General features: G+C 39.3%; 2 protein-coding genes across 6 annotated transcripts; one reads left to right on the top strand and one right to left on the bottom strand.

Annotated features, from left to right (window-relative positions):
• The first annotated feature begins 442 nt into the window (after positions 1–442).
• Positions 443–4,716, top strand: LOC112160939 (retinaldehyde-binding protein 1). 2 transcript variants are annotated; one of them, XM_024295858.2, is made up of 8 exons: positions 443–666; positions 1,624–1,664; positions 2,366–2,494; positions 2,559–2,763; positions 3,426–3,604; positions 3,671–3,829; positions 3,904–4,014; positions 4,102–4,716. In XM_024295858.2, exons 2-8 carry the CDS (start codon positions 1,656–1,658, stop codon positions 4,246–4,248), a joined length of 939 nt encoding a protein of 312 aa, XP_024151626.1. In that variant the 5' UTR covers positions 443–666; positions 1,624–1,655; the 3' UTR covers positions 4,249–4,716. The 2 variants fall into 2 exon arrangements, with proteins under 2 accessions (XP_024151626.1, XP_036073323.1); XM_036217430.1 differs by lacking the exon at positions 443–666 and having other exon boundaries at positions 1,027–1,664.
• Positions 4,717–5,185: 469 nt separating this feature from the next.
• On the bottom strand, positions 5,186–24,701 carry LOC112160536 (monoacylglycerol lipase ABHD2). Of its 4 annotated transcripts, none has more exons than XM_036217441.1 (11): positions 24,678–24,701; positions 21,472–21,542; positions 20,762–20,977; positions 16,837–17,012; positions 13,978–14,145; positions 13,508–13,691; positions 13,076–13,168; positions 12,514–12,615; positions 12,365–12,434; positions 12,195–12,279; positions 5,186–8,373 (listed from the first exon to the last, which is right to left on the bottom strand). In XM_036217441.1, exons 3-11 carry the CDS (start codon positions 20,968–20,970, stop codon positions 8,165–8,167), a joined length of 1,296 nt encoding a protein of 431 aa, XP_036073334.1. In that variant the 5' UTR covers positions 20,971–20,977; positions 21,472–21,542; positions 24,678–24,701; the 3' UTR covers positions 5,186–8,164. The 4 variants fall into 4 exon arrangements, with proteins under 4 accessions (XP_036073334.1, XP_024150907.1, XP_024150908.1 ...); XM_024295139.2 differs by lacking the exon at positions 24,678–24,701 and adding an exon at positions 22,310–23,108; XM_024295140.2 differs by lacking the exon at positions 24,678–24,701 and adding an exon at positions 22,027–22,264.
• Between the last annotated feature and the right edge of the window lie 42 nt (positions 24,702–24,743).

Consider the following 24,743-nt stretch of genomic DNA (forward strand, 5'->3'; position numbering starts at 1 on the left):
CGTTTTTGCAGAGTTTGTGCATAATGATTTTCAGTATCTTCACATCCTAGAATTATCGGGATTTATTAGTCTTTTAAGTGAATAACATTTCCTTTTACAAACTCAAAGTTGAGTTTTTTCCCATGATTTTGGTGTGGTGAATGAGGGTAATAGACATAGGAAAGTGGTTAAAAAGTTATCTAGAATTAACTAAATTAAATCAGTCATTTCAAGGTGGGGCCTCATGAACAACCCACAGGTTGAAGACGTGTAAACAACAAACACAAAAATGAACAAGAGTAAAATGGATCTTTTGGATCCAAGGTGCACAAATTTGGCAAAAAAACTTGATTGTGCAAATCCAATAACAGGATAATTAATAACAGTTTTTTAAATTAGTAAAATAAACATTAGCAATATTCCTTCTCAAGTTGAAAGCTTTAAATCAGGCGGTTCTGACCCAAGTTGTTCTATTTCACACATCAAGACCACCAAAGTAATCCAGATCAGATCCTCTCCTTCCATAAAGGTCCCCTCACAGTTTGTAAATTAGCAGCCCACTGTAATCCATTGTGTCATGTTAATCCTGCTCGGAGTGACGTTTCCAGTGACTCCGCCCCCCCTGGTCCTTGGAGGCACCACTGTCGGCTCTCTCACTCTGTGGGTCTCTCCTCCTGTCTGCTGAAGGTAAGGCTGCTCTGCTATGTAGCTCCTGCAACATCTAGACAGCTCAGAGACGAGGAGCATTCCTGGTTTGGTGATTTGTTAGGTTCAGTTGGATGTAGAGTTGGTAAAAAAAAAAAGAGAGAGATAAGAAGAAGTTAAAGTGGTGCTTGAAACAAAAAAAAATAGTCCTGACAAGGATGTGATTTAAAATGAGCATCAGTTGGTCAGACTTATTTTTTTTTTTTTTAAAACAATACTTTAAAAGGTATTGCATGTCTTTTGAAATCTAGATTTGCTCACGGATGATGATGTATTGAAGGTCACGGCTCAAGAAAGAAAGTTAAAAAAAAAATGTATGCATTAGTGATGATAATGATGCTTCTGTACTTTGGGAGGGCTGTGGTGCAGAGCTAAACAAATTGTTTTGAAAAGTTCCTGCTCTGCTTGCCAAAGTGTCCTTGAGCAAAGCACCAAACCCCGTATTGGTCCTGGTGGTTGTAGGTTGGTGTTTGGCAATGGAGCCACCCTCAGTGTGTGATTGTAAGCGCGCATGAGACTAACTGTAGCACACTACCTTCTAAGAGGGCAGTAAAGTGTTTTTTAACTGTACACTATTTACCATTTTGTTGAAAACGTCATTTATCTGGGCTGTACAGAAACAGGCCCTGGTTCAAATCTCTGCTGGGTGGAGCTGGGCCTTTTGTGTTTGGAGTTTGCATGTTCTCCCGTACGTGGATGGATTCTACTCCACTTTCCTTCCACGGTTCACAAACCATCCAATGGACCGGTGAACTGTCCAAAGAGTACCCTTCCTTTGCCCTACAGTTGCTGGGATTGGCTCCAGCAACCCGGATGACCCCTTTAGGGGACAGAGCAGTAATAGAAGATGGGTGGATGTAGTTCATCCTGAGAGGAGGAAAGTTGTGTGTGCAGTTTGGAGTGACTGGATTCTGTTGTGTTCTTCTTCCCTCTTCACAGGGTTGGAGTAGCTGCTGGGAGACACTGAAACCATGGCATCTGTGAGTTTTATTCATCTAAAAAATCATTAGTTTGGTGGATTAATAATAAATGTGTGTTTGGGGGGATCCTTGTGTTTCATGGACTTTCAGCTCATGATACTGCTGCTTAATACTGTTAATGTCGCTCTTGGACAGACCTTTGATACCTGTAAGAAAATATCGATTCAGTGAAATATCGCGATACTTTATTTGGTATGCTTGTATTGATTTAAAATACTGCCAATGTTGTATTTATTTATTTATTATAAGCAGGCACGTAGTTCAGTCTTATTTAAATATTTCCTAAATTACCAAAATAAAAGCACCATGGATTTTCGTGATGAAACATAATTTGTTTATGAGATACAAATGCAGTGATTGTGATGTTATTTTACTCATGTGAATAATGTATTAATATTCAGATAATTCTTAAGTCATAATTAAAAAACATAGTGAAATATTGTCTCGTACTGTTTTCAGATATATCGGAATACGTATTGTATCATGACGCATGTATCGCAATACATATCGTATTGCCAATTCACATCCCTATTTTATAATATGTGTAAATAGTGGCTGCAGAAGTCCTTTCTATACTCATGTGAGTCAGATTAATTTAGATGTTCTCTTGACTTTCTACTTGACTTTTAAGTTGAAATCCTAAATGCAATTTTTGGGATTTGGCCCAAGTAACAACGATAATGAAGAACTTCCTCTTCTAGACTGGAACTTTCCGGATGGTCTCAGAGGAAGAGCAGGCCATGAGGTCAAAGCTGGAGCATCTGACGGTCAAAGACCACGGACCCGTGTTTGGGCCGTGCCACAAACTCCCTGGTCACACCGTTCAAAAGGTAAAACAGTCTATCGCTGACTTTAGTTTAAGATGGAGTTTAATCATTTGATCTGGACTTTTAGGCGAAAGATGAGCTAAACGAGACAGAAGAGAGGCGGGTGTCATCGCTGAAGGAGCTGAGAGCCATGATGAAAGACAGGGCAGCGGAGGGGGACGACCTCGCCAAGCTGGTGCAGGAGTGCTTTGGCGACAAACCCGACTCTCTGCTGCTGCGCTTCCTCCGAGCTCGCAAGTTCAATGTTGTGAGAGCCCACGAGCTGATGAAAGGTGCGTCAAAAACAACCACCCAACCTGACACTGTCACTGCAGGGCCCTCATCTCACACAGAGAGAAAAGCTGAACTCTTGGCTGCAGTTTTAGCATCCATAGGCTTTGATTCGGTTTCTGCTGACATTTTCCAGTAGCTTCAGTAATTAAAGATGAAGTCTCCTTTGTTTCCAGGTTTTCATAAATCTCGTCCATCTCCGAGACAGTGAGGCATGCATTCATTAATTGGGGGCTTAGAGATGCCTCTAAGTTTCACCCCACAAAGGCCTTCTTTGTGTGCAAATTGGACAACAAGTTTGTTTAACATGTGCAAACCCAGAGTTCTGCTGGGAACTCCAGCAGACCTGAGCTACCAGAGCTGCTGTGGGAGATGAGAGAACATTAAAGAGCTGGCGACATGACCCGACTAAAGCAGGACACGTTTGAGCTCCTGGAGCTTTATAAAGACTTCATGTACTTGGGCAGTTTTTTGTGCAATATTAGTGCATTTTCCTAATTAAACTCACCTAAACAGTCCCAGCTTTTACCTCCCCAGTAGAGTGCAGCATTCACACCAAACAAGTGTGCTTCCTTGTGGACAAACAGATGCTTTCTGTGATTCTCTGCACACAAAAACAGTTGAAAGAGTTGTAAAATATCTATGTTTTCTTGGGGTCTTTCAGGTTACGTGCGCTTCAGGAAGGACTACCCTGAGCTGTTTGAGAACCTGACCCCTGAGGCGGTCCGCAGCACCATTGAGGCGGGATACCCCGTGGTTCTGCCCAGCAGAGATAAATATGGCCGTGTGGTCCTGCTCTTCAACATTGAAAACTGGGACTTGGAGGAGATAACCTTTGACGAGGTGGCTGTAAAATGAATGTTAAGAATATTATTTTACTGTATACTGAAGCATACATGTGTGCGACAGGTGTTGAGGGCATACTGTGTGATCCTGGAGAAGCTGCTGGAAAATGAAGAGACTCAGATCAACGGCTTCGTCCTTATTGAAAATTTCAAAGGCTTTACCATGCAGCACGCCTCCGGAATCAAGACAACGGAGCTCAAGAAGATGGTGGACATGCTGCAGGTGGAGCAGAGAGTCTGGGTTGTTTTGTCATGTCCGAACTCAAGTTTTCATCGATGTTATCGGTTTGTTCGCAGGACTCTTTTCCTGCACGCTTCAAGGCAGTACACGTCATTCACCAGCCCTGGTACTTCACCACCACCTACAATGTCGTCAAACCTTTCATGAAGGCCAAGCTGCTGGAGAGGGTACACACCAGAAACACACTTCCAATCCAAAATCCCAGTCACTTCCTTTTCTTAAATGTAAATTCAATTCTGACTCTCTTTTAACAGGTTCATGTTCACGGTGAGGAGCTAGAAAGCTACATAAAAGAGTTTGATGCAAACATCCTACCCTCAGATTTCGAAGGGAAAGCCCCAGTGGCTGACTACCAAGCCATCGCCTCCAAGGTTTTTGGCTCAGAAGACACTGCACTCTGAAGAAAATCTGCTTTTTTTTAGACATTTAGACATAAAAATTATATATGGGCAAATTAGATCTTTTTTGTCTCGATGCACAACTGAGATAGTGATAGCAGAGTGAGAAAAGAGAAAGAGCGTAGAAGATGACAACCACAGTGACTTGTTTAATGTTTTTTTTGCCTTAAAGGTTATCCTTACATTTATATCATTGCATTTGTATCAGTCAAAGTAGTGAGGACAGAAGCTGCTGTGTGACCAGTTCTGATTTAAGGTGGATTTTTAAACGTTTAAGGAGTGAGGTTGCATCAGGTGAGGGTACTTCCTGGTGCTTTGCCTTGGAAACATGTCTTAAAGATCTGCAATTATATATTTTGTGTAACTTTCTTGTAATAGAGTGATGTAAAACATTTAATAAAATACTTTTTAAAGTACTTCATCTCTCTGGTAAATTATGGTCCTACTATTATTTAATCAAAACTTAACATTGCAGGGAAACAAAGCTGACTTTTGCATAGTAAATAATTTTTTTTTTGTTTAAGAAAAAAGTAAATTTACTCTTTATTTTATTAAAACACTGTATTTTTTAAAAAACTGTATTATTCACTTACATTTCTCATAACTTTAAAAAATAATAGATTGGAAAACTTGTGCTGCCACATTCAAACAAACTTTATTATTGACTGTCTCAAGAAAATCTGCAGTTTACCAAGAAATCGTTTTTATTCTTCCAAATGTATGTTTCATGTATTATTCTTAAAATGAGATGAGATTAAAAAAGCAGAACTGTAACAAGCAGCAATGTTTACAAATTGAACTCTTCTATGAAAGCCTGAAACCCTACAAATAACAGTCTTCTGCTTCACCACAAGAGGGCAGTAGATCCACACTTTGTCTAAGTGCACAACCTTTCAAAATACACATTTTACAATTTGTCAAAGAAAAAGGGAAACAGCAGTTTTTGTTTTGAGAAAATAATTTATTTTAGAATACAACCATATTTCCTTACATCATTAGTTCACACACACTAATGGTTTTCTTTCACAAAAACACCCAACGTTCAGTCTCCGAGTGTATCATGTCCTTTCATTTCAAGTTTGTAAACCAAAATTAAAGCTGTATAACACAATGTGGGCTCCCATCTATTTGCTTTACTCTAATAATAATAAGAAAACAGTTTTTTCAATGTCTTATTCCAAATCTATCCAACATGAAGCATTTGTTTGCAGTTTTATATTTTGGTTATTTACAGCACAATAGCTTGAGACTTAATAATTTCTGAACAACTAAATGTGAGCCCACAAACTTGATGCCAGTAGCAGTTAGGATAAATACACAGGAGAGCATTCTTAAATCAATATAACAAAATATTTTAAATCCCACAATTCAGGAAAATAATTTACCTGACAACTTTGGTCAAACAGATCTTGAATCGAATCTTTTAAAAACAATAATAAAAATCCCTCCCGACTTATTATTGCCCTGAATTTTTTTTTCTTGACGTGGTCCCTCAAAAATACACAGTTCTTTTTTAAATATCTCCTTTGCAAACAGTTTTTTTTAAAAATACATTTTTGACTAGAGGTGATGATATGACACAGAACGCCCAAACACTCATCATCTGCTGCAATTGCACAAGCAAACAACACAAAAAGTGATAATACAAAAATACAAAAAAATTATATATTACTAGAAAAAAAATACATCCAAATAATACATCCAATCCTGCATTTTTGTGCAAAGTTGGAGAGGCATAAAATCCCAAAAGGAATACAAACAGCTGTTACTGCAAAACCTGGGTTAGTGCTGGTGTCACTGATCTGATTCTTGAATCCAAACCACACCTGACTTCTCCTCAACCACAGATGTGGACCGTTTCTGAACGTCTGCCACAAACGCCTGGCAGCTGCGTTTTGGTTTCCCTGACAACAGATGGCAACAGTGCCGTTGGAGGCAAAGCAAGAGGACGACATGTCCTCGTGTGTTAGAAAGGGGATGGATCTGATCACTGATCCACGCCAAACAAATGAAGGGTTTCCACTCAAACACGTCCGCTCAGTCACAGAAGGCTGTGGATTTCCAGCCGTTTCATTGGAAATTATTCTAGGGAGGTCCATGGATTTTCATTTGAGGAGAAAATAACTAAGAGACAGTGCACGTCAGATTCGTGTTCGGAATCGGCAGAAACCCTGAGTTGGAAAAAAGAAAAGTTGGATCAGTGAAATCCCTTTTTCACATTGGTCTCACCAGCCTTTGTGGAAGTAACACCTGGAGTCCACAGTATTTGCAAGGAACCACTTGAAAGGTTTATAAATGTTGTAGTTCTGTAGTTTTTTAATAATTTGTAAATGAGATTTGATTTAAAAAAATGTAAATAGGTATTGAAAGATTTTTCTAAAGACGTTTTTTTTTGTTCTTTTCAGGTTCCAACTAAATCCCCTTAAATGTGTACATACAAATACTATCATCCAGGTATTACAACACAATTCTCGGCCGTACAGCCCAACGAAAGGCACTGTTGTCAGTCATTCCATTTAGCATTTCAAACCAGCTGTTTGACTGGTCACAGTGTACAATAACAGGGTTTAGATCACAGGTTCCTTGGCTGGACTCTTTTATAAAGATCCAAGTGACAATTTATGTATTTAGGTCCCAGAATTACAGTACAACAAAACAGTGATAATCTATCATTGCAGATTACAGGTTTACGCTGCAAGACCTGAACTAATAAATGGAGAAGCTGTTTGGTAGTCGAACAAAATACAAAAAAAAATGTTTTGTCCTAACAGCAGTACTATCACTGGAAATGAAAGAAAAACCTCACTAGAGATAAACATTTGGTTCAGCTTGGTATCCTCAACCCTCCTACACATCAAACCTCACAGCTTGGACGATAACTAAACTGCTGAATTTTCCCTTTTCATAGCAGCACATGGGTAAATCAGAACACGGCGTTCTCTGCTTTTTCAAAAGGATCCCCTGGTGGCTGTTTATTTTTACACTGCCAGATGAGCAGGTCTGTGCTGTTAAAGGATGATATCAGAGTCTTCGCTGAACCTGCAGCTGATCAAAGGCAGAAGTAGGTAAGAGGGCTTAAAGACACTTAACAGACAACAAGGGGAACATTTGAGTCATCTAACGTTTTGTCATCATCTTTTTTTTCCCCCTTCGCTGCGATAAAATCAACAGTTTTCATAGATCTGTTGTGGACCGATGAGAACCTAAGAGATTGTGGCATACAGTAAAGTGCACTGAATAAAGTGGGAGGATGAGCTGGTGGGACTGTGCATGGATCACCTGCTCACGTCTGAAGAGCACCGAACATTTGAGTGCTAAACAGAGGAGCAGAACCATGCTGCATGAGTCAAATCCCACCGTAATACTTATTTTCTTCCTCTATTATTCTAACCAACAAACGATTCACCCAAAACAGATTGTAAAAAGGTCAAAGGACCGTGAATGGAGACTCAACCCAACAACCACGTGGTGGGTTGTGACCTCTTGGATGACACAAGCATACTCTAAGCAGTGTGACACATACATACTACAAATGTGCTGCTTTGGTTAAAACAGCAGACTAGGCTGTGTGGGCTTGGAGGTGTTCATGTAAGTACAGAGAGAAGGCCTCCCAGCTCCTCAGAACAGGAGGCCTCACGTGTGCTCGATTTTCTGCCATCTCCAGATAATCTCGTCTGGTTTGGTCTCCGTTAGCCGATGGTCGCTGCTGCATAGACACAGAGCGACGGACTCTTTGTACTGGAGAGGAGCATGAAGGCAGTTGATTCTTCTGGTCTGTTTGCACACTGTAAGGTGGCGGTGATCTCCACAGGCGGTAAAAGGCTTGTGACGGGAAAGTGTGGGTCTGGAACGGTGACTAGCACCAGAGAGAAGAAGACGGAGAACAGAAAAGTGGCTTAAAGTAAGGATAAGGATAGTTCTACGCTTTTGCCTCGACGCAGGAGTTCTCGGACAGGGGCCCGCTTTGGCACGGTGGTTTCTGCTTCTCCCACTGGCACATGGCGTTGGCGTAGCCCACAATCACTTTATCCATCCAGGTGAGGGGCTGGGGGAAGAGAACCTCGCCCTCAAAGAAGCCCAGGTGGCCGCCGTGGAGCGTCAAGGCAAAGATGACGTTCTGCTTTTTCCCTGAAGGAAGAAAACGCAGACAAAAATGACTCGGCTGATTAAAATCCTTTCAGTCTAATACAGTCAAGATGGAGTCAGGCAAACGTGAACTTGGTCAAGGGTTTGTTTTTATTTATTACAACAAAATCAAATACTGTAATTTGGAGGCAATTATCATCATTTAAAGATGCTAACTTTTGTTTGTGTACGTCTGGGTTGGACTAACAGGTTTTTGAGTCCGTCTTTATCAACCTCTCATTGTTTGGTTGCCGCAACAATACTTTAATTATGTGGTTTCAGCAGTTTATTATGGAAGACGTTAACTCCTCTCCTCTAGGAGGAGCTCACTGAAACACCAACAACTTACACGGTAAGACAGTGGAAGTTCATGGAGGCCTGCACATGACATTCAAAAAATGTTTGCACAGAATAATATTTTGCATGCTCAAATGAGCATTCTATGACCATATTTTAGAATTTAAAGGCCACATATCATTTTATTAGCTATTTGTATACACAAATTAGTATATTGTGAACACAAATTAAAACATTGTAAACACAAATTTCCATACTGGACACAAAATAGCATATTGTAAACACTAGTTAGGGTGTCATTGCAATATTTTAGAAAGTTGTGTACAAATATTAGCATATTGGATACAAATTAGCAAATTGGGAACACAAATTGGCATTATTGTAGTCACAAATTAGCAAATTGTGACCTAAATTAGCATATTGGACATAAGTTAGTAGATTTTGAAAACAAATTAGCATAATGAACACACATTAGCATATTGTGAACACAATTTAACACATTGTGATAACAAATTAACATATTGTGAACACATTTTTTAGCATTTCGTGAACATATTTTTTAGCATTTCATGAACAGAATTTGCATTTTAGAACAAATTTAGCATTTTGTGAACACAATTTAGCATATTACAGAGACAAATTAGCAAATTGAGAACTCAAATTGGCAAACTGTGAACCCAAATTAGCAAATTGAGAACACAAAATAGCACATTGGACACAAATTAGTAAATTGTGAACTCAAATGAGCAAAAACTGAACATAATTTAGGACAAAGGACCATTTGGTGGCCATATTTTCAAATGTAATGGCCACAACTGTGCATTTTATTAGCAGCTTGTGGACACAAGTTAGAATATTGAGCCCACAGATTAGCATATTGTGAAAACAAATAAGCATATTACGGCCACAAATTACCTTTCTATTTACATTTTGTGCACACAACTAGCAATTTGTATGCACTTTTATAGGTACTTTGTGGCCACCAATTGGTGGCAGGAATTGAAGATGCTAAAATACGAATTTGTGGGCTCAAAATGCTTATTTGTGCCCACAAAAATAGTCATTTGTGTCAAAAAAATTTCCAATAAAATGCTATTTTGTGGCTAAGAAAACCAGTTTATGACCACTAATTACTAATTATAGGGGGAGCTTTTGTATGCCATGTCCTTCGTAGAATATTTTTTATGTGCTCAGATATATTTACAGCAGAGTGACACAAAAAACCCTTTTAAACATCAAAATTGCGTCTCTTTGAAGATTAAATATGACCTGTCCTTAAGTTTCAGTCAATCATATAGAATGTTTTTGTTCTGAATTGAAAACATCTTTGAAATCCAAAGTAGGCCACCGACACTGAAGGCTACAGTTAATCCCTTTCTGACTGCTGTCTGCAGAGTGCGGCAGGTGTGGACAGACTGAGACGCAGGAAAATGGTTGTCCTGAATCGCTTTATTCTTTCACTCTTATCTGGGTTAGTAGGGAACCCTGATGCAGATGAATGGTGATTAAAGGCCCGCAGGGCTTTAAGCGCCACCCTACAAACCCTTCATGACAGTTGAACTGGTGCCCTTGAACAACTAAGTGCTCGGTCAGACCCTGAAGCCGACATGAGAGTGAGGTATGGGTGACAGCTGGAATACAGGTCCTAAAATATAAGTAAGCGTCCTTGAACCTAAGACTATTTCATTTTAAAGCACTCCTAAACCTCACAGAGAACTCTAACTCATATTAAACTCCTTTAATCCAGGATAATCCCAGCACCAATACAACTAGCATTATTCAGTTGAGTCCATTTCTGGCCATTTTATGTGGGTGTGTATTTGAGCATCACAGTAGAACATTTTGGACAAATGAGGGCAGATAATCCACTTTTCTGTGAGTGCAGCTCTTTAGAGAGCAACACTCGGTCCTCTGTGTTGGAATTAGCAGCATGCACCTTTTCCTCAGGACTCCCCTACCCTCACACTCCTCCGTGTCACATTTTCCTGTTTCCAAAATAGACATCCAGTCAGTAACTCCACTGACTCACTTTGGTTGACATCAGTCATGCATCCATTTTTGAGTAATGCTGCAATTATTATGTCTTCTTTGACGTTCAAAGGGTTAGGACCGGTTTAGGAAAGTCAAGAAAAGTCAGTCCGTTCAGGCAGAACGCCTGAGAAATGTTTATAGTTGGAATGTCTCAGAGGCTCCAGCAGAAAGAATTACTCATAGACTCACACTCTGCTCTGCGCCCTGCCCTAGTTAAAAGTGCACGGCAAACTCATCAGAGGCCCCTTTGAGACTTCAGAAACAACATGTGAGAGCCAGCTCTGGGCTCTGCTACGGCCTTTCTGCAGACAGACAGCATAAGCATGCCGGGCTAACCTCCAGCTGCTCAGCTAAAAGTGTCTGCAACAATCTGTCTGCTTGTGTATTAACATTCAGTCAAATCAAGTGAGGAGGTAGAGAAGGTGTGTTTAGTAAATATGTATATGTACTTTTATTACCTTTACTGGCATTTAAGAAATAAAAGTGCAGATTCAAAGCTTGTCTTTTGTAAATCAAACAACAACTTGCCTTCTTATCATTGAAGTAACGTATTGCGCAAAGAACAGCACAAGTCCATAAGTCAAGTTTTCATTTGTTGTTTGTTTACTTTGATGCCACGGCAACTCGTCTTCAGCATAGGTTGATAACTTATGAGAGGATACAAACAATGAAGGTGCAAAAATCTGAGTCGCCTCATTATCCTCTCTGAAAGTCTGTAGTTTTCTCATTTTTTTAAAAAGTGTTGCAGCTTTGGAAAACAACAAAGAGAAATTCCTCCTAAAAATGTGTTTGTGCCTCAAATGTAGAAAGAAGTGTGGATAGATCATGTAAATGTGAAAAAGAGTGTTGAACTAAAGCCTTAGTCACATGCACCCATATAGGGGTTTGTTGACTGTAAGGCTGCAGGTTTTGGGGTTTTGTGAGCCAGTGAAGGCTCGTATCTTAAGAAGAGCACAGGTGACTCTGCAGTTCCCTTGAGGCATACACAGCCACCTCAAGGGATGTCATGATAATGGAATGTACCATTGTCAAGCATGTGGTAAGTGTATGTTGAAGGTTTTGAGAAAGAAATGTAAATTACATGCACTTATGACGTGATGCTGTTGTACAGTGTGTCCGTTGCCACACTCTAATGGACCTTTTGTGGGGGTTGCAGGATTTTGAGAGGGTTAAAAAAAATTAAAAATCCACTTGACATGCCAGTCTGTTGTTTAAGTGTTGTCTACGACCTGTCACCTGCAGCATGCTTTGTAAAAAAAAATAAATAAATAAAAAAAGGTGCATGAACCTTTTCTATGGGTTCACTGTCTACGACTTTGATATTTCGTCCAGTAATCAAAGTAGAAGTTTCCCAATTTTTCAGCAGCAGACTGCCCCCATCTATCCATAAGGGCAGTTGTGACTATATGGACGCACACTTGTGGAGTGTTTGGAAATCCTGGAACATCAGAGTAATTTTAGCACGCGGCCTCAGTCGTGACACAGCTGTTAATCACCTGCTAACGTTCGAGGGATGTTGAGAAGGGAATCATGAACCAGAGGATCATCTGCAGAGTTTACCAGCAGCAGCGGCACATGAATCTGTAGAAATATAGGAGATCACATTAAAAAAAAAAAAATTAAATATAAAAGAAGAAATATTAGACTGAGCAAAACCAGTCCTTACATTGTGAATATAATGTACACAACTCTCCTTCTCGTAGTACTCTTTGAGCGAGCTGTGGCCGTGGAATTTTCTGTGAAAAAGAAAATAAAACAGAGAGTAAAATAAGGAAAATCTATGACGTACTGTAGATCAACAGTGTCTCCACAAACCTCATGACGTTGTCGTCAATCTGCATGAGGGACGTTGCCGTGAACAGTCGACTGACATCGGCGTCCAGCATCTTAAAGGAGCTCTCTCCAAACAGCTTGTGTCTGTTGTAAAAATAAAATGCTTTTTAAAATCAGAAAATCATGAGCAAGCCACAAATGCTAAGATAAAACAGTTCAAAAGTCCCATCATTTTTCTTTTGTCTAAAAGATCAAAAAAGCAGCATAAAGTTGATGGTTTTGTTTAACTTTTTTAACCATTGGGGTTACACCCAGCATTCCACTAAAACAGAGAAAATTCTGTAGACAACTATAGCTTGTAATAAAAATCAACTTTCCTATTATTTACAGACAAAAGTTGCTTCCAGTTTTAATAGAAAAAAGTTCAGTTTCTATGACTTGTTTAGTAAATGGTGTTTCTCATATCCGATCAATATTAAAAGAAAAAAAAAAAAGAATATTTTTTTCAAATAGAATTGCAAATTGAATGGGATAATTAAAAATAAAATTAAATCAGAGTTTTGGCCACAATACGTTTTTATCTTCTGAAGTGTGAGAGAGGCACCTGTGTGAGAGGATGATTTTCTTCATGTTGTCGGCCATGAGAAAGTTGTAGAAGCGTCTGAACTGATCCCATTGTAGGAACGTTTCCTGAGCCCTGGGAGGAACAACAGCAACACGCAGGATGTTAGCTTAGTCCACATTCCACACAGACTCACTGAACTGCCCCTCTGATCAACAGGACAAAGAACGGCATGGGTGGAGAGGAGCCAAGGTGTCAGGCAGCATCTCTTGGACAAAAACTGATTTTCAAATTCAAACCATCACTTTATATCAATCTATTGCAGGGTAGTGTTTTAAGTCTAAAACCTCAGCCGTTTAGTAGGAACTCATAATTTACTCGCAGTATTCTAATCTCATAATTATGTGCACATAAAGTCCTGGTGTTATAAAGAGACGGTGCATGAGATTAACAGATGAAAGGATGAAGACCAACCTCAGAGCGCTGTAGCCTTGACAGACGCTCACGCAGCACAGGACGCGCTCCTGGTTTTTCCTGTTCTCCCCCAGGAATTTGCAGACGATGTTCCCGCCCAGACTGAAGCCCACGACAATCAGCTGAGTGTGAGGATATGTCCGCTTGATGTAGCCCACCATGGATGCAAACTCCCACGTGCAACCTTGTAAAACAGACACCCGCACAATAACCCATCCACACATACGGAACAGGAACTCGCTTGATTCTCAATGCACGTTTGTCCTGCTCAGCATTCATGGCTGAAGGTTCTTTTGGCTTTAAGTATCAGACAGGATTTTATTACTTCCATTTGTCATCTTTGGTGACTTTCACAAGCTTACAGTGTACTTAGACATAGCAAATCTTCAATAAGTATAAATTAAAGACTAGGTCAAAAATGAAATGAAACATTTTAGTGTAATGAGACAATTTTCAATCATTGGTCTCACCGTAAGTGAAAATCCGTGGGGAGGTGAGCTCGATGGTGGGCAGAGCACCCAGGTGATTGAGCACGGCGCAGCGGTAGCCCTCCTTCTGTGCGTAATCCACGAAGGTGCGGATGTAGTGCTTCTCGCTGTGATTCCCGATACCAGGACATATCACCATGGTGATTTCATCTGATGAGACAGTTAGACGGATCGGGGAGATTTCTGCCAGTGAGAAATATGTAAACAAACTCTGGGGCAGAGACAACAAGCAACTGTAAGGAATAAGCAAATCCAAACACGGCAGCCGATCCAGAAGGATCAGGCTGTTTAGACTGCCAAATACAGTTTAACTGAGCAGAATGGAAATAGTAACCTCTTATTTTCAAGAACCAAATATCACAGGAGGATTACACTTTCTGAGAGGATTAAGGGATCTAAGTTAAAAGAAACCCCAACTAAAAATGCTTCTATTGGTTTAATACATTATAATCAGCTTGACTCTGAGAGCAGGGCAGTCAAACAGCTTTTGCTTTACAATTTTAGAATAGGGAATGCCACCATTTACTATTTTTAATGTCACAATATATAATGGTAACTACTACAGCAGTAAGCAAATTAGAGTGGAAGTGTTGGGAGTTACTGCATCTTGAAAAATGAAGGTTTTCAGTCAAACCGCCAAACTCAGAAAGAGAGCTATGCACATTTAAGATTAAAAATTTAGGCAATCACATGATGCAACATTAATAAAAAGAATTCTGGTTCTTGAACAGATTGAAGAGTACTCAGATGCAAAAAGCTGTTGTGGCTTCATGTTTCCTTGCAGCAATGAATGAAAACCTTAAATGCTGTCCAATTACTCTGTGTCAATTACTGTATTTTTCGGAGAGTAAGTTTATCACATAGTTTGGCCAGGCATGCGACTTATACTAAAAAGCAACTTAAAAGGCTTAATAGGCTCATTTATGTGTTATTTTCCCACTAACAACCGTTTGCCCTTTAAGGGATATTTCCTGCTAACAACCACTAGAGGGCGGTGTAGTTGTGTGTATCAGTATTTGATACCGACAGCAATGCATAAGAAGAAGAAGTGCTGTCCAAAGCAAACATTAAGGAGAATCTGATTGTTCTCCTCCTAAACTTTATGATGCTTTTATTATTTACATCGAGAAATTATCATACTTGTTTTTATTTGTTCCTTCCTCGGGTTAATGCTTAACAGCATCATCAAACTGCGTCACAGAGAGGCAGAAGTACCGCTGAAAGCGCTGTCACTTCTTGCGTAGAAGGTTAAGATCGTCTTAAAACAAACAAATAAAAAAGACTGAATGATCTAGTGAACTCAACCAAAAGGGCGTGATTACCAATGCTTTTGTAGAAAATAAAAAAAATAAATAAATAAACCTGATCTCTCGACATCATCCGTGTCTTCTATGCATTGTAAATTAGATATACAGTCAATCCTTCCATGACACGAGGCTAAAAACTTGACAGTAGCTCCTCCCACCATCAACGGGAACATGAACACGTTTTTGAACAAGCATTGAGCAGCAAATTTGACACGGCTAAAAAGAAGTTGCAGGCACAAATTTGATGCGTGAATCACGTTGGATGTGAACGCAGCATGATGCTGGATTGGTTCAGACTCAGAGATTTTGCACTTTTCTCCCAAACATGTGACTTAGATATTATTTTTTTGACACCTGTGACTTATACTCCAGAAAATACAATATAGATCAAAAATATTCTGTGAAGATACTGTTGTAGTCTTAGCAGTTCAAAGTAGGTACCCAACATTAACTTTTTGGAACAATGAAATATTGTTTGTATTTTTTTGTAAACAGATCATTTCAAGACATGAAGGGATGCAAGACATTAGTCAGGGTTTCTTTTAAAATAGTAGGGTTTGGGTTAAACTGAGAATATCCAGGAAAACAAACATTCTTTACGAGCTAAATGCTCATTTATGTCAGATTTAAACCTGACAAAAAAACCCAAAATCCAAGGTAAAGAGAAAGACTCTTTAAGCACTGCTGGGTCACAGTGTCTCGTCGTCCCAAAGGGTTCTTATTGTTATTATTTTTTTTACATAAGTGTCCCATGAGACGAGCTCCCCCCAGAGAGGTCAACATGTACTGCTCCCTCTATCTATTCCTGACTGGAACTGAATCACGCACATTTCTATCAGGAACAACAAAAAACACAGAAACCTCAGGAAGATCCGAACTTCAAGGCTCTTCATCCGGGACGGACAAACACTCAATAGGTGTCGCATCAAAAGACTAGACAGAAGTAGCAGCAGTAGAATTACAGTTTAAGTAAACAGAGTAGCAGTATGTGACTGAAAAGTATTTAAGATTGCAATGATTGATAAGGCAAGAAGTGAAGTTAGCCATGATGTCTGATGGCTAAAGTCCAGAGGCAAGAAAAAGGATGAAGAGTGAGCTGAACTTATGCAGAATATATACTTCAAAACCACAACGTCAGTTTGGAAATAACATAAAACACTGGAATGTGACAAAACTTGTCTACACTTGAAGAACAAAAACAGAAGAAGAGGGGTAATACATTTGGAGTTGTTCACCCTCATTCTCTGAGAAGACTGCTGTTTCAAACTTCAGCATCAAGTCTGAACAAGCAAGACTCAGTGGAATAGTCGTGCTCTTACCAAAAGAGACGAAACTATTTATTGCTCGAGTGTTTTGCTTCCTATTTCCACCTGGGCTGTGGTTCGTTCATGACATGCACTGATATTATCTACCTTTTGCACAAAGCAAAACGGCAGACAACAGAGGAGCAATTCTTTTATCTTGCCATCTTATTGCCAATTTAAAGAAAAACATTTTTTTGAAAAGGCTCATAATCTCTGATGAAATGCATCACCTCCTGTCCGATGCTCCCCCAGAGGCTCAAAGAGGTCAAAGGTTGCGGTGGCCCCGTCCTGCATGGGTAGATACTTCCTGATCCCGCTGGGGTGCGGCGCGCTCACCCGGCCCAGTTTACCGTACAGCGCTGTTTGGAGGTGCCCACTTTTGCCCCACAGTAAGGGAGGAATGTACCTGGAAAACACAACGCTGAACTGTGACCCACACAACAAATACTATCATCTTACATCACTCCTCACAGAATGCCAGCTTGAAGACAAAGCTGTTTTATAGGTGGGACCCTTTAAAAGATCCACTGCGAACATTTTCTCATAAAGAAAATCCAACCTAAAATTGCATTACGGAGTATTTCTTTATTTAAGTTGTGGTGAATCAGGAGCAGACCAAAAAATGTTGTTGGAAAAAGCTTGTCGTTGTGACGCAGAAGTTACTACGCCATTTCCATTTTGATGCATCCACCTGCAGACAAATAGATCCATGTACGTCTTTGTTTTCCTCGTCTGAGCTGGAATCTGGATCAAAACTGTTCAGCTGGATAGTTATGTTAATGTTAGCTTGGCTGTAAAGTTTGCTTGAGGACGTGTAAACAGATGGATGATGGGAATTGGAGGCAGGCTTAATCACTGCCAGCAGTTTCGTCCACAACTCAGAGGAAAATTTCCAATGAACTGTCGCTGCTCTGCAGAAACTATGTCCTAGAAAATGACTTCTTTTTTTAAATTTGGTTAAAAACTGCATAATCATAATTAAAAGACAACTGGGAACATTTTTACAGTAGATCAAAAGATGATCAGAGAAAGACTTTAAAAATGTCTTCAAAAAAATGACAGATTCTTTAAATGTATTGGCAGTTCTCAGAATATTTTATGGTTAATTTACAGTTTCATTCTCATTTAACCCAAAATTCTTCCGCCCATCATTTCCCTGTTTCTAACTTCTCAAGGTCAGTTTTCATTAGATTTCAGGGAGTAAAACTTTGGAATGAATTCTCTCACGGTGTAAAAACCTCAAATTCTTCAAAGTGTTGTCAAAGATGTTTAACATAGCATTAGATTTCTGTTTGTTAGTGAGTCTGTCTCATAATTTGATGCATTTCTTCTTAATTGACAAAAAATATTTGGTTTCTCATGGATCAAATTGCTTCTTTTTTTGTTAAAAATGTCACTAACTTACTTGTTTGCTTTTTATCTCAAAAGTGTTCTTTTATTGAATGAAATTTGATTTTCTTGCTATGTTTAAACACATGTTACTTGTGAACTACTGTTGAAGGTGTTTTTATTATTATTATTATCCATCCATCTTCCTGACCGCTTCATCCCTTTCGGGGTCGCGGGGGTGCCGGAGCCTATCCCGGCTACTGATGGGCGAAGGCGGGGTACACCCTGCACAGGTCGCCAGTCTGTCGCAGGGCCTCAATCACACACCCATCCACTCTCACATTCACACCTAGGGGCAATTTAGAGTCACCAATTAACCGATGAAGCATGTTTTTGGACGGTGGGAGGAAGCCGGAGTCCCCGGTGAAAACCCACGCATGCACGGGGAGAACATGCAAACTCCACACAGAAAGGTCCCAGCCGGGAGTCGAACCGGGGCCTTCTCGCTGTGAGGCGAGAGCGCTAACCACTGCGCCACCGTGCAGCCCATTATTATTATTATTTTTGAAATATATACATATATATGCATTTCCTTTGAGGGGAGACCAATGACTCCATTTGGGTTTTTTGCCTCTCCCTGCACTGTACTTGATTTTTTAAAATAATTTTTGTTGTATATTTTATTTGTACAATACAATACACCAAACTAAATTCACCAGAAGATAAGTGTAGAAGTAAAATTTCATTTTTACGCAATATGTTGCAAAAAAAGCACTTCTTTCCACCATGTGAACAAACCCCTACCCAAAAGCTCTTATCTGACCGCATTACCTGAGATAAGATAAAAGTCCTGCTGACTGACAAATGAATGATTCAGCTACTTTAAGAACTGTGAATTATCTGCACTATTATAAAACTTTTGGGCAAGAAAGAAACGCTGCTGATAAAAGTAGACCTCTGTGAAATAACACGTGAAACAGATCTGTCTGATCTGCTTTAGACGTTTATTTTGAGGAACGTGAAGCGACGGGAGAAGTCAGTGCTTCTGTAACGTCCACAGTTACTTCTCGCACTTCCTCACCTCACACCGTGGCACGAACAAAAGCTGCATGCAATGGTTACACTATTGCATAAGGGGCTTGCCAAAGAGCTGACCACTCCCCCCTGCACTAACGTAATTACAGCCAGCATCCACTGTTCATGTGGTTAAAGATTAACACTCTCTAGAATTCACTGAGCGGAGAAGAGGAAGCGCACATCCCCGTTGTCATGTGAACGCAAACATGTTTACTGACGGATTAGCAGAGTGCATCAACGACAGGAAGACAGTTTATCAGCACTCGGGTTCTCCAGCTGATTAGACTAAATACATAGACTTAACAAAATACAGGAAAATATTGGTTTACTAAACCTTTGAGATGAATATTTGTTCCTCTCTCTGTGAAAAAAACCCCAGGCAGAACAGGCTGGGACAAACTTGTTTTGATGACTGTGCCTTCTAGAAGTGCAAATGTCACTTTCTATTTAGTGTATGTGCTCTTGTGTCCTTCACAGCTACTGGGTAACAAAAAACAACAGATGTGTCATTGAGGTTTTGGAGGGGAAAGATCCAACTTCCCTATATGAAAATACAGATTTGACATTTTTCGTCGCCTCTAATATTTTATCCAAATTACTCAAACTTTTGGAACAAATAGCTTAGAAATAAATGAATATCAGCTTCTAAAATGCTTTCATTTATTCTTAGTGTACTTTCTTGCATCATTTCAAATATTTCCTTTGCTGGTTCATTTGAAAACAAAGGTTGATTGAGGATAATAAGGCAACACAAGACGATTTACCACCAGTCGTGACATAATGGGTTTCAAATTGTTACAGCTGTTTAATAAAGAAACATTTTTTTTTCTTTTTAATTTGCAAGAATGAGAAAAACAACCTTCTCCCTGCGTTCTTGTATGTTCATGTTCCAAAAATGCTGCTGACTCTGTTAACCTTACAACAACCTCTCTGTCTGTTCCACTGAGAAATCGATCTGTTATGCAACAAAGCAGGGTGGTGCTGGGAGATAATACGAAGACTTTGCAGCATTAACAATGCAGACAGGTTGGAGTGTGGTTCACATGAGGGCAAAGGTGCTTTTTCTGCAAAGAGGAATCAACAATATTATGAAAACTACTAATAGCTTTACCACTAAATACCTATCTAGCTGAAAGGCAAACAGCTCAAACAACTGCTTTGTGTATGAATGCGACTTTCTCAGCAAAACAATCCAACCGAGAATCAAAAATTAAGCAAACAGAAACACTTAGAAAGTATAAGAGGGCAGTTTGACTGAAAAGTGACACATTTTCAAGCCATGTTAATCCAGAGATGTCTGTCCCAGTGTTACATCTGCTCTACGGGTAAGAAAAATATGTAAATCATAAAAGTAAACTTGCGTTCAACGTGGTAAATGCATCTACATTATTCGAGCAGGTCAGGAGAACATTTGAATAAATCTAAAAATACAAGAGGCTGCAGACAAGATGGTGCCTAACATCATCGGCGGGTAACAGAAATTATACAACTTATTTTTACCAATCCTAACTCAAAACAAGTGTTCATAATTGTAGAAAAATTGTTTTCAAGTTTTTTGGGAGGACTTTGGGTTATAGATGTTGATGTCTGCGGCCAGATCTTCTTGAAAAATACAGACGTAATGAGGTTTAGCTCAGCAGAATACAACATATATATGATGTTTTGAAGCCCAGGATGGTTTAGGAGTGGCGCCGTAACCGTGGCAACGCTCTCAAACGACCGGCACAGAGCTACTAGAACAGAACTTACTCTTTGGTCAGCTGGGGGCAGGACTTGAGTAGGAAGCGATTGAGGGTCGTGTCCTGGTAGGTGAGGTCTGGCGGCGCGGTCGGGCTCTTGAGGTTCAAACAACGGACGAGGATGTAGAGGACTGTGGCCACCGCCGCCAGCTTCATCCCATCGAACATCGCCGGCATCTCTGGAGAGATGGTGTGCACGTCTGACTCGTGGACACTCATGGTTATGCTGTGGTAAAAATAGAAAACAAACAATCAAAAAAAAAATAGAACCTTTAAATAGAAAAGGTTTAGTAGCCCTACAAAAAGAGAAAAAAGTCTGAACTGTATTTTACTGCTGATGCCCCCCAACAACAGATCTGTTGGAATGCAAAGTGAGAGCATCCAAGTCAGATAAGGCCCAGTGAGTTATTTATGGCACTTAGCCTAATTACATTAAACACAGCTAATAGAAAGCCTTACTACTAAAAGATAATGGTGCTGAGGTTACTTTAAATAAATAAGCACGGTGATCCAATACTTACAAAGAGACAAAAAACATTATTTGATGAAAGTGAAAAAAATGCATAAAAACAAATAAATAAGCATAGAAACATCATTTGACATGATAAATGACAGCATATGACTAAGGGGGTGCTTGAACGTGTCGTAATAGTTGGACAGGAATACGTGACGCAACAGGAACAAAATGCAAAGTTAGAGATAAACATGACTTTTGCTTACCTTTGATGCTTGATGATGGTCTGTCAAATGTCACGAGGAAAAGTCACAGTTCTGTGGTCAACGTTATGAATCTGAAAGAGAAAAGTTAACTAAAATTAATCGCACAAAAAATCCCATTTATGACAACATGTGAGAGGTTGGCTGAGAAAAGATTTTGATTCTTAAAATTATCTTTAATGAGAGGATTTTTAAAGTAAAAGCCACATAAAACAACAAATATTTCCAGACAATAGCAGACAAACACGCTTTGTTGACACTTTCTCCACTCTTATTTCCTGAGGGGCCTTTTTATAACTTTTGACCCCTAGGGGCCCATGTTGCACAACTCCTTCACACATACACACCCAGGCTAAACATAAAATGAATTCGTTAATATATGTACAGTAAAATAGTGGATGGTGACTAATTAAAAATCGTTTAAAAGCTTATTATTTCTGTCACGACTCACAACAACACAGAGGCATCTACAGCCACAAGGACACACAGTTGGCTGCCATCCATCACCCACGGTGACACACCTCAGTACACAACACGCAGCACACAAAACACACTTACTACTCGGCTTTTAAACGCTGTCCCTTTCCGACTACTTGTCCTCCCCAAACCGAAAACCGAGTCGCCCTTTGATCGAGTCCGTTGTCCGCCCACACTACTACTTCCTGCACCCGCTCGCGCCCGCCGATGGCCTGAACCTCCGCTAGGACCCGATCCCCCCAAAACCATAGCCTTAACGTCTGCAGTGTCAGGGAGCATGGCAACGTTTAATATCACGTCTTCATGGGACAGCATCCTTTCCCCGCCGACCTCAAACTGTAACCAAAACAGCATCCTCACTTACCTCTGCTGGGGAGATGAGAGAGAAAAAATAAAATAAAATAAAAACTCCTTGTTTTTCCGAAGCCACTAGCTTTCAAGCGTGACTTATTAATTCCTGAACGTTTCACAATAGCATAACAACCAGCTGTTCCCTGCGAGGCGATAAAACACAGCTAGAGGCACGAGCTGAAGTAGCATCCCCAGCTATGACAGCCCACTTCCTAGAACAATCTGCTAATTTGCATCCGAGCGATCTGATTGGTCAAAACGGCCGATGACAACAGAGGTTGCTGTCGCCACGCCCCTCCAGCATGACTCATGGAGTCGGTTTACCTTCTCCTGTCAACACAATTCCTTCATTACCCACGCTTTTGTTGGTAAAAATTGTCTACCTTATGTCACTGACAAACACACATGTGTTTTGTCCACGAACGTGAAGTGAAACATTGTTTTGCATATTTAATGAGCAACAAACCGGATCCTCCACGCACGAGTTGGAAACGTGAGGTTGCATAACTTTTTTTTTTTTTAATTCACGCTTGATTTGCATTTTAAAGCGCCACCCACTGACATTTTTTTATTGTTGAAACAACAGAATAATGAACTAGTCTTTATTTATGTCTTTATTTTATTTTTGGTTTTTTAAAAATGATAGTATAAATAGTTCTACAGTCAATTTTAATAAAAGTCGGTGCTGCAAATGTGTTGCTGTCTGTGTCCACCAGATGACGACAGAAGGCAATAAGATTTCTCATACGTCACTTACTCTGTAACTTCAAAAGAAAAAAATAATTATAATGCCACAGTGTATACATTTTTTTTATAGATATTATTATTTTAATGACTGTATATATTGACCTCTAAATATATAATTCTGGGTACAATGTAATATTTTTTTGTGCACAAATGAGCATTTTGTGGAAACTAATAAGCATTTTGTGGGCACAATTTAGTATTTTATTGGCACAAATGAGTATTTTATTGCACAAATTAGCATTTTGTTGGTACAAATTAATTTTTTTGCGCACAAATCACTATTTTTGGGGCACAAATGAACATTTTCTGGACACAAATTAGTATTTTATTGCACTGGTTAGCATTTTGTGGGTACAAATGAACATTTAATGCACTCAAATTAATGTTCTGTGTGCTCAAATGAACATTTTCAGAACACAAAATAACATTCTCCGAACAAAATGAAGCATTTTGTGGGCACAGTTCAGTATTTTATTGGCACAAATTAGCTTTTTGTGGTTACAAATAAACATTTTTTGAGCACAAATTAGTCTTTTGTGGGCACAAATGAACATTTTCTGAAAACAAATTAGTATTTTATTTCACTACTTAGCATTTTGTGGGTACAAATGCACATTTGTTGCACCCAAATTAATATTTTGTGCTCACAAATGAGCATTTTCAGGACACAAATTAACATTCTCTGGACAAAATATAGCATTTTCTGGACACAAATTAGCATTCTTTGGACAAAATATAGCATTTTGTGGGCACAATTTAGTATTTTATTGCACAAATTAGAATTTTGTGGGTAAACATGAACATTTTTTTGCAGACAAATTATTATTTTGTGGGCACAAATGAACATTTTCTGGACACAAATTTGTATTTAATACACAAAATAGATTTTTTTTGGGTACAAATGAACACTTTTTGTGCAGAAACTAGAATTTTCTGGACACAAATAAGCCATTTCTGGACAAAATAAAGCATTTTGTGAGCACAATTTAGTATTTTATTTGCACAAATTAGTTTTTGGTGGGTTCAAATGAACATTTTTGCACACAAATAATTATTTTGTGGGTAAAAAGTATTTTTTGGCACAAATTAGTATTTTATTGCACAAGATAAGATTTTGTGCATACAGTTATCATTTTGTGCAAAAACCTATAATTTTGTGGGGTGGAAATCTAATTTTTTTGTTCTCATAATACCAATTTGGGCATACAAGACACAAACTTGTGCAAAAAATGCTAATAAAATACACATTTGTGCCCACTAAAAAACTAAGCTGTGTGCACAAAATACTAATTCTTGGCAATAAATAATCAATTTATAGAGAACAACTCTCTTTTTTAATGAACGTCGTGTTAATGACTCCGTTTATTGTGATGGTGGTTTGACTCTGGAAGTATGTTTGGAAGTATGATCACAGTAAAAAGGATGGACATTAATTAATTCTGCGTCCTTCATATGGACCTTTTTTTAATCTCCGCGCGTCTTTCATATCAGTGGTGCCTTCGAGTGCAAATGATAAAATTGGATATTTGATAACAAAGTAATCATCTTTGAGTAAATTGAATTATTCTCTTCGACAGAATGTATGTTTGCGTTAGCGTATGAAGACAGCAACACAAGTCAGGACGCAGACTTACTGCAGGCGTCTCTAGTAGGTGGATACTCCGAAGGCCCGCCCACCTGCTAACGTCACGTGTTGCCTC

This window comes from Oryzias melastigma, linkage group LG3, assembly GCF_002922805.2.
Source record: "Oryzias melastigma strain HK-1 linkage group LG3, ASM292280v2, whole genome shotgun sequence".
In the NCBI taxonomy this organism is placed as follows: domain Eukaryota; kingdom Metazoa; phylum Chordata; class Actinopteri; order Beloniformes; family Adrianichthyidae; genus Oryzias; species Oryzias melastigma.